The sequence below is a fragment of the Labrus bergylta genome, chromosome 14 (genome assembly GCF_963930695.1).
Source record: "Labrus bergylta chromosome 14, fLabBer1.1, whole genome shotgun sequence".
Classification (NCBI taxonomy): Eukaryota; Metazoa; Chordata; class Actinopteri; order Labriformes; family Labridae; genus Labrus; species Labrus bergylta.
Window position 1 is genome coordinate 26502690 of NC_089208.1, and position 10531 is coordinate 26513220.

General features: G+C 42.5%; 1 protein-coding gene across 1 annotated transcript; it reads right to left on the reverse strand.

Moving 5' to 3' along the window:
• Positions 1-1633: 1633 nt before the first annotated feature.
• LOC109980769 (myb/SANT-like DNA-binding domain-containing protein 2) lies at positions 1634-7593 on the reverse strand. Its single transcript, XM_020629263.2, has 4 exons — positions 7149-7593; positions 5782-6037; positions 5629-5692; positions 1634-4964 (listed from the first exon to the last, which is right to left on the reverse strand). Exons 1-4 carry the CDS (start codon positions 7578-7580, stop codon positions 4064-4066), a joined length of 1653 nt encoding a protein of 550 aa, XP_020484919.1. The 5' UTR covers positions 7581-7593; the 3' UTR covers positions 1634-4063.
• Positions 7594-10531: the final 2938 nt, after the last annotated feature.

A 10531-nucleotide genomic window follows, 5' to 3' on the forward strand; every position in this document is an offset into this window, starting at 1 on the left:
ACTTGTACTCACATATCAGTTGTGGATGAAGTTGATCTCTAGGATGGATTTGAGGTCACAGTGACCTCGACCTTTGAACAACACCAACATGTAATCAGTTTCTGATTCCCGAGTGGAGGTTTGTGTCAATCTGACATCAAAGATATTACTGCTAAGATTTTTCTGAGACATGGAGTTCACAAATATGATAGTTGACGCACATTTCTATGTTGGGTTGGTTTATCAAGTGTGGCTTGTTGGCTTGAGTCCAAAAACAAACTAACAAACACATAATCTACCAGTTGGATATGCCATTCCTTTTAAATAGTCGACATAATAAAGACTTGTGAATAAAAGAAAAGAAAATGCTTGATTCTTGCCTCAGTAATCAACTTTCACCACGGTATGCCATGCTCAAAAACCATTGGCCTTCCTTGTGCTCAACACCGGCTGCTAATCAGGATCATTTAAATAAACATTGGCTCCCTCGCTTTACAGTGCCACCCAGTGGTCAGCCAAAAAAACAAAACACCCAAAAATGGCTCCAACAATGATTCATAAAAACAATGTCTTGGATTATGTCTGCGTGCTGAGGAATGAAACACACAGACAAACAGAAGAAAATATTATTCCTGTGTTCAAAATTTAGTATTTTTCTTTAAAAAGAATTGCAGGTACCCTAGTGTGTGTGCACTGCAGTGCCTTAATCACTGATTGATACTTTACATATATCTGTCAGAGTCAGAAGGGCATCAGTGTTCTCTCTCAGTGGCTCAGTTAATGAGAAGTATGAGAAGTCGCTTCATAGACTGAAGTAAATCAAAGCCTGGGCTATTATTAGAAGTTATAAGGTATATGTTTATGTTCTATGATGTATATTATGCAAATCTAAAACATTCAGCAGTATGGGTTTTACATGTTAGCATCTTAACATCTGGATTTTTCTGCATTAAAATCCAGAGGATCACTTATGTGATGACAGTTCATCATGAGCTAGACATGAATATCTACAAGCATCCATGGAAATCTATCCAACGTCCAACCATCTTTACAGCTTATTTGTTGTGTAATTTCTGTCAAAACTCAAAGTAATATCTTACTGGGGCTACCAGAGGCTTGGCAGTGATTTTCAACGTCGGGGTCCCGACCCCTGTGGGGGTCACCAGATAATTTGTGGGGGTCATCAGAAGATTGTGGAAAAGAGAAAAAAATACATAAATAAATAATTCACATATTTTTGACTTGGTGATGGTTTTAAACATTACAACGCCTGTACCAGTGATATAGTTTGTCTTATGAGAATGTTTTATGGAGCTGTTAGGAGGCTGTTATAGGCTGTCTGTGTGCTGGCTGCGTGACGGCTCCTGCACATACTGCATGCCTGCTGTGTGAGTGACTGCTGTCAGCCCTGTCTTTCTTTTTAAGTCATGCCATAAATAAGGCCATTAACTATGGTTTATAAACATTTCTGGGCTTTATAAATGTCATGAGAATCGACTTCATATGGGGCCGGTTGGGTAGCCAACACCAAAGCTTTTATAATGCGGGGTCGTGACTCAGAAAGGTTAAGAACCACAGCTCTATGGTGCATGAAGGTCTTTCATGAGACTTCATGGTAGGAAATCTGGGCAACAAAAACACAAACACACACAAACACATTTTCACCGCTTGGCAAATGTCAGTGAGTTTCCAATTTATTGTTTTTCAAACATGTAAACATACGAGACAGTGACTTCTCAAACAATCACAAACAAGACAAAGTGCCAACCAATAAAATATAAAATATTTCATATTTATCTTTATATACGGTTTACCCCAAAACAAATGAACATCGCAAGTTTGCAAAAGCCGGAATGCTCGAGAACATTGATAGTCTAAATATATTTTATACTTATATATATATATATATATAAGGTAGATTTCATGTACATAGATTCAATATGGACTCATCCATCATGTGATTCACCACAGCGCGGTCCTTTCCTGGCACATTGCACATAACCTCAGGATTCAAGTTGAAGAGTTTGATTGTTGGTCAGTGATGAGGTCACCTCTGCAGCGTATAGGATTACCTTTACAAGTCATACAACAGTGCTCATTGTTACGTCTGTTAGCATGTAGGTTAGTGGCACGATTATGTGTTATCTACACTACTGGTGCATTTAAATACCAGTTTTTTAGTAAGGAGCTGCTAAGACTTCAACACTGTTTCTGGGATGTCAGAGTACCCACAATCCCACAGCTGCAGCTAGAGATGCTTCAAATGGCTGGATCAACACACTGAAGCCCCTTTTAAACTACAGGAACTTTCCCCCAGAAGTTGGGGCATTTTGAGGAAATAAGTATACTTCACTCCAATCTTAACTTAATGGGTGCACATGTTGTTACCATGGCATGAGATAAAAACAAAATTCTTAATGATCTGGCAGTAAAAGGTGTTTCCAACTCAAAACTCTGTCACTCAAATAAATAAAGGCTGTCCAATACAAATATTAGACTTTTCCTTCCTTTGTTTCCAGTACAGCACTACACCAAAGTCTTAAATCAGCCTGCATGAGTCACAGGTTTAACATGAAATAAGCATGTTGTGCTGGACAGAATGGGTAAGTCCCATTCCCTTCTCTTGAACTGGCACAATTTTTCAGATAAGGGATTTTATTAAACTTGTGAGCGTTTGTGTACTGCAGCTCAGCTTGCAGCCCTGAGGCCTAGCCCATGAGCATCAAAGACTAATTGTTTTTGAACCTGAATCTACTTTATTCAATGTTTTTATTTATTTCCCATCATAGGGTACCTTTTTTTGGGAAAGACGGGAACCTATAACTTAAAATGCTAGATAAGCACCTACAAATACGCTAGCGGCAGCTCAGCTGGCAGACCCTGAAGCCTCGCCAAAGAGCATCAAGGAGATGCTGTTTTTTTTAATCTGAATCTTCTTTATCCCATGTTTTTATTTATTTCTCCATCACAGGGTACCTTTTTTGGGAAAGGCAGAGCCCTCTAACCTATAATGCAATATACGCCCCTACAAATAAGCTAGTGGCCGTTCAGCTGGCAGCCCCTAGAGCCTCGACAAAGAGCATCAAGGAGATGCTGCTTCATTAAGTGTTTTTACTTAATTTTCATCGAAGGCTCTGTTTGTTTTAAAGAAAAAAGCACTGAAGGAATTCTAAGCAAAAAAACAAGATGAGCTCCTACGAATTAGCTAGCTGCAGCTCAGCTTGCAGCCCCTCCTGACATTATGTGTCATCTGAAAGAAAGTGCTGTAGAATTTGTTATCTTTAATGTGAAACTGCTTTGTTCAGGGTTCCAGTTTTCCCCTGGTGCTAATGTGAAGGTGTGTTTGAGAGGAGAGAGGTAAGAGGGGAATTCTGTGTACAATGGCACAGTGAAAAATGCCAAGTCTAGATATTCAACTGACAAAAAAATACATTTAACACCCCTGGATTAACAGGTGTCCATGCTGGCCAATATGATCTGGCTAACTTTGACAAACACTGGTCTTTTCTTTATCCCCCTTGTTTGCATGGAAGCATCTCTAGCTGCAGTCCAGTTACATGTGCAAATCATAAGGCATAAATCTGCTGTTTCTCCTTGAAGACTTGTGAATTCAGGTCCAGTAGTAAGTAAAAGGCAGTTTCAGAATTAAATACACACTATGTTCCCCCCCTCGCTGCCTTGTTCGCTACATCCTACTGAGGTAGACAGACGCATACTGCAGTAGTCACCTTACCGACCCTAACATTCCCTGATGAGGCAACATTGATCTACACTAAAAAAGCAGCAAGTTCCTTTGTAGTGCACATTAGCCCAAAATAATACGTATATACTTCCTGGAGGTTGCAGCTCTGTAATACTTGAGCTACTATTCCCGTACTTTTGCAAAATACATTTACTGTATTGTGCACTGTCATTCATTTAAGTCTCATTAAGGATCTAATGATGAATCAGTTCAACACAGCTGAAAAAAAGCTGCAAAAATATGCCACACATCCATGCAGCAGTACAGTACTTTCAGCCTCGCTGGCTGTAAAACTTACTTAATGATTTCAGTGAAGGATTAATCGGAGACACTGAGCACTGTTTACAGTGTTTCTTTGTTGTTGTATTTCAAGGAATAGCCTACAGCAGTTTCCAGGCACTCCAACAGGGAGCCTGCAGAGAGGAAGTCCAGCTCCACTTCGATGAATTTGATGTAAATGGCGAAACGCTGAGATAAGTTGTCACCCTCGTGACCCGCGCTGCAGTTCTCCTGCAGGAAACAGGTCACAGCCGAGGGTTCCCCGGGGACGTAGTGTTTGACTGAACCCTGAAAGTGCTGGAAGAGACACTGCTGAATGGTCCTGTCCTCGGCTATCCCTAGGTAGCAGTATGTGACTTTAGCTCCAGTCCTGTCCCCTCTCCCCGCTCCGCCTCCTCCATCCGCCTGACTCTGCACGCCGTTCTCCGACTTGCAATGAGGTAAGCTGACATCTTCACTGTCGCTCTGAGGAGAGGTCTGAGCGGCGTCCTCTTCCTCCTCCTCGTAGCCGATAGCGTAGAGTCCGTACGTCTTGGGGATGTCCCCAGGAAGGAGGTAGTGGTAGGAGCCTTTGCTGCTGCTCGCTGCCCTGGAATGGGACACGGGGATCCAGTCCACCTCCATGTGCAGCTCCAGACACCGCGCCTCGCTGATTGTGATGTCCAGGAACTTGTAGTAAACATTCTTCCAGTTCATCTTCTGGACTTTGGTCATGACGATTCTGCCCTCGGGTTTCTCCGGGTTGAAGTACTCACGGAGCCTCTTCCCCAGCGGGACCTGCGAGCTGATCTCGGCGTAGTGGTAGCGCACGTCTTCGCGCCACCGCGTGTTGTAGCCCACGCCGAAGATGGCCAGCTTGTTGGAGAGGTGGAGGCGCGAGAACTCTGTCCACGTCTGGAAGTGCTCCCATTTCAGCTGCACCGACTCCAGGATACGCATCACAGTCTGCATCATGTCCCTTTTTCTGCAGAGAACAGAAGGTGCATACTTATGACATAATAATACAACACATTCAACAGAATGTTGGAGAGTGATTTATTAGCAAAGACTGGTCAGTCAAAGAAAAAACAACCTGTTGAAACGATGGCTTTAAATACTCTTTACCTGTTTCACATGTATTGGTTTTGTCTGGAATGAAACCAGATCATTTTAAGAAGTTTTAAAGTAGAGGCACCTCAGGTAATATTTTAGCATTAAAGGGGACATATTATCCCCCTTCTCCACCTTTTCAAACAGTCCCCTGTGGTCTAAATGAAACATCTGTGCTGTGCTTTGGTCAAAATATAACATGAATCAAGCACCAGAGGAGTTTTGTGACCCTGTATAAACCAGCTCTCTCAGAACGCTCCATTTTGGTGTGTGTGTCTCTTTAAATGAAATGAGCCCCCTCTGTAGCGAGAATAAAAATGAGTGCTAAGACAGCCAGTGGCCGAGGACAGGGAGGAGGCAGGAGAGGATTGAGGGGACGTCTACTGAATGTAAGACGATGTAACCCGGAGGATTTGAATGTTACGGCTTTAACATTTTTATACAAAGAGCCCTTTACAATTCAGTAAGTGTCACACACATGACAGTGTAGGCAGTCATTTGTAATTATAAGGCTGATAAATTGGCCATTGTTGACTTACTGTGTTTGTTCTGACAACTCGGCTTGGATCTGCAGAGCTCTGTGTTTAGGCATCTGAATTTCCTCTGGAGAGAAAAAAAAACACACACATATTAGTTCAAACCCCATTCATTAATTTGCCTTCCACCCATCCACAGCTGGCTAACACACTTACCTGTCTCCATGTCTCCCTCATGGAAGGCTGAGTCCAGCACCTGGTTGCACCAGTCCTCCTGGGAGTAGTCCCCCAGCGTGCTGCCGTCAGACTCCATCTCCTGGTAGAGGCCGCTGCTGTTGATGAGCACGGGGGCACAGCTCTGAGAGTCCCAGCCTCCCTGACCGAACACCTTCTCCAGCTGCTCGATGGTGTAGCTGCTCTTCCTCTTCCCGATGCCGTGCTCCTTCACCCGGCTGTAGCAGCGCCGCAGAGTCTGGATGTGAGGGATAGATCTTCAGTAATGTGACTAACAAATATTTCTGCATTCTATGTTTTCGATAGTAATATGTAAGATATCCTTAATTAGCCCTACGAGGGGAATTCAATTTTTTACACTGTTGTTGAGACATTCTACACACACAAAGGCTGAAATACACACATGCACAAACAGGATCCTATGGACATGCACTGAAATACAGATGTCAGCGAGCACTCCTGAGCTGGTGGGCATTTGGTGCTTTGCTCAAGGACACCTCTGCACCATCAACTGGCACCTCTGCAGCTTCCAGACCGATGTCCACTGTATAATTTTCAGAGAAATAATGATTACACTGTCTGAAAGAAATTACAAGTGTTTATCACTCTTGACTTGAATCTTTCTCCCTTTCTGCTGAACGGAAATCTATCATTTTTTAATATCGACATATTTTCAAACAAGTTACAATCTATTAAGTCTATCATCGTTGTGATTAAATGTTAGCTTGTGAAGAAAATTGCATGAATTAAAAATCAGGGTTTGACTTAGATATGCTTTACACCTTGTAATCAACACATTAATTCAGAACTGAGGCATTTATACATACTGTAGGTGTCCATTGGTCAAGTATAAATGTACACCCTTTAGCCAATAAGAATCAAGTATTCACTCAAACATTGTTTAATGATGTATTGTCTACATAAGAGACGGCTATTCTGCATCCCTGTTTGAAAAGTGAGGTTTGCCCGGGGATGTCACACTGGGTCAATAAAGGGGGTTTCAGTGCAGGTTCCTGAAGTGAGAATGACAAAGAGATGCTTAGAATAAAGGATGTGGGGGGGGGGGGGGGGGTCCAGAAACATGTAGACCTACAGGGGCACAGAAGTTATGCTTCCCTTCTTGTTGTGCCAAACTCACAGTGGTCAAGTCAACAGACAGACACCTGTGTTATTAGCCTATCAGGGCACTGTGCATATTAAAATGGACCTGGTCTGGACATGTTAAACCTCCATCCCCTGCCTCTCCAGCTCAGTGTCAGTGCTGCTGTTAGAATAGTTGGAGGTGCTGCAGCAGGTGTATGATGATGTAGTCTATCGTGCATGTAGCCTACAGACGTGTCCTGATTTACCTTCATCCTCTCCCGGCACTGGGACGGGGTCCTCTCATAGCCCAGCTCTGACAGGGCTCTGGACACCCGCTCGTACATGGCAGGACCGGGGGCCTTACCGGAGAACACGGTGCCCGCCACCTCCAGCTGCTGCATCCGCGCCTCCGTCAGCCGCTCGTTGCCCCACACCGCGATGAGGGCGTTAGTCTCGGACGGGGTCCACGACATCCCCCGGCACGCCGTGAAGCTGTTGGAGGAGGATGAGGCCGCCGTCCGGCCCGTGGACCCCGAGCAGACGTTCAGAGGCGAGAAGCGGTTCGGGGTGGAGGGATTGGAGTGGTATTGATTGCTGTCACTCAGATCCTCGGACTCGGGGGATGGCACCTCGGTTTTTGGGATCTTTAACGGCGTCGTTATCTCTGGAGAGTGATCCGCGGTGCTGGACGCCGCCATGTTGGCTCTGTTGCTAAGGGGAGGGGGATGGAGGGTGACGTGCGGGGGTTTAAACTGGAGGCATGGAGAAAAATACGGCGTGGATCAGAGGGGTGATGCTGAGGTGGATGCTGGGAGACTTTGAGGTAAAAATAAAATAAAATAAATAGACTAACAAAAAATCATAATAAGCGTCTCTCATTGAGATGAGACTATCAGGCTGTATGTTAAAGAGACAGGAGCATTTTAAGATCAAAGTTCAAAAGGCTTACACCTGACTCATAATTTCCGGTATGATGACAACCATTCTGCATGAGAGTTTGGAAGATCAATTCATGGAAGAGGGCAGGTGTTTTAAGATATACTTTTTTACAGGAAACATTTTGACCTGTCATTAAAAAATAATAAATTTTTACTCCGTTGAAAATTATATTTTTCTGTTTGAGCTTTAAATTTCCATATTTTTTTTTCTGTTCTCTGTTGTGTGACAATAGGAAATATTAATTGTTTCTCCTTGAGTTCCATGCTTTAAAAGTGGAAACCTTTGGACTTCATTAAGCAGTCGGTATACTTCAGAAAAGAAAAACATTAAAACATTAAGACTGATGGAAAGTAAGAAAAAGGAAATGGCTCCACTTACTTTAAAATCTTAACAGAGATAGCCTACCATGTGTCAGGTGAGTTTGCAGGTTATCTTCAAATCAAATTAAAGTTTATAGCACATTTAAAATAACCAAAGTTGACCAAATGGTCGATACTGGCTTAAAACTGAGATGGGAGGGGTGGAGTGGGCAGGGTTGGGGAAGTGACGGATGAAGCAACAGAATTTTTCTATATGACGCCATAATGTAAATTTCTGACTTTGTATTAACGCTACCTGTAGTTTGACACATTATAGTATCAACAAAAGACAAGGAGGAGAACTTATACTGGCAAACAGAAAACATAATGGAGCAGTTTCATACAAGCATTGAGCTCGCGCTGGTCGCGTGTATATAGTCCATCTATGACATCACCATGACATCATACTCATTGGCTGTGAATTTCTCCTTCAGCTCAGCCGGGCTTCATGTAGAACATTTGCTGTGGGGCTGGCAGCAGAAAGTCCAGATAAAGTCAGAGTGAAAACATCAGCGGATTACATGCAGCTCGAGTTTTGTGCATGTGTGAAAGCACCATGTTTCTGTTTCTACATGTATGCCCAATAATTGTTTTGGGAAATGCATCTTTTGTGGTAAAAACTTAAACATGTTTCAAATCATTTCCAGACGCAAGCGTGAAATATTTTAACTTCATGTATATTTAACATGCAGAATTGTGCCAGATCAGCAAAGTTGACTTAATTTATTGAGTCTGTGGTGAAATTGAAAGTGTATTTTCAGGACTTAATATTACACATTATTAATAAAAAAAAGTCCATTGAGATTAAAAATCCCTTCTGAAAGAGAGACCTGGTCAAGGTAGCAGCCAACCAAAATCATAAACACTTTTTAAAACAAAATAAAATGACATGTGACACAGATCTCCCCCTCTGAATCTCTCTTGTTGTCTAACAAGTCTAACAGTCATCACTGGGCGCTGAGTGAGACCTCTTATTGATCTGGAGTGTATAATTGCTCATTTGATGGTCCGATTGATGGATTGTGTCATTGTTTACTTCATCCTCTCCATGACAATGTTTGATTGGTCTCCCTCGGGGACTACAGGCCCTACCAGCCGGCTCTGCCATCTGTCTGGTGTGTGACTGTGTGTGACTGTGTGTGTGTGTGTGTGTGTTGTGTGTGTGTGTGTGTGTGTGTGTGTGTGTGTGGTCTGAAGGTCCTGACCTGGCCAAAGGGACAGTGAGATCTTCTCTGAATGAGATCTACACTCTAGCTGTCTGATAAAGGTCAAAGACAGGAAACAGCAGACGGTCTAACCTTTTCATGTCCATCAGATGTCAGGTCTGCTGTCAGGATCCAAACATGACTGAAGTTACTTTGAACATTCAGAACTGATCGACCCTCTAGATGTCTGGTGCATGTTTGTCCTGAAATAATTTAATTGCTACCATGCAAGAAAGTAAAAGTATCACTTTACAGTGAGACATGTTTGATTGTTACAGCAGGATATTTGTCACATTATAACTTTGATAACTTATTATGTTATAAACATTTCACGTCAAAATATAACAACTTTAAAGTTTTATGTCACCAGAACACAACTTGAACAAGTCCTACTCCCTGCTCGTGTTAAGAAAGGATAAGATCCTGCTGTTAATGAACATGGAGGATGATTGTGTGATAAGAATTTTATGGGTTGAAATTGTGGAATCTACCTTTAAGACATACTGTGTTGCCAAGTTAGGGAAGGGACATCACATAGCTTCTTGTCTTTATCCTTGAAGTTGGATTGAGCGATGCTTCTGGATGGATACCTCTAACCTAGCGCCTGCTTTCCTTTTGCCTCTCAACTCAACAGCAACGTGAGGGTTCTTGTGGACATTATTTTGCTCATGTTAGATAAAATAGTAGTCGTACAACCAGACTTTGTTAGGTTGATGTGTAGTTTGTAATAAACGACGAGCATTGGAAACCCCAGAAATGTGTGGTTGTGCACTTCTTGGACGCTTTCCAAAGCACTGATAACCAAGAGGCACGGACTAAGACCATTACAGTTATCAAACTAAGAACGATATGAAAATGCATTTAGCTTCATAGAGCAGAAAAAGCTCAACCAAGATCTGTAGGTAGACTGGAGGGAAACACACAGAGGCAGGGAGAAAATACAAGACAAGAAACACTGAGAACAACTACAAAATAAATCATGAAACACTGAAGACACAGAGGGAACTCAACGTAGATAAACACTAGAACCTAGAACACTGGGATAAGAAATACCAAAATAAAAACACTAGAAACTAAGCTAGGAAACGAGAACTACTAAAACAGGAAATATAAACTGAAAATACAAACTAGACCAAATCATGACAG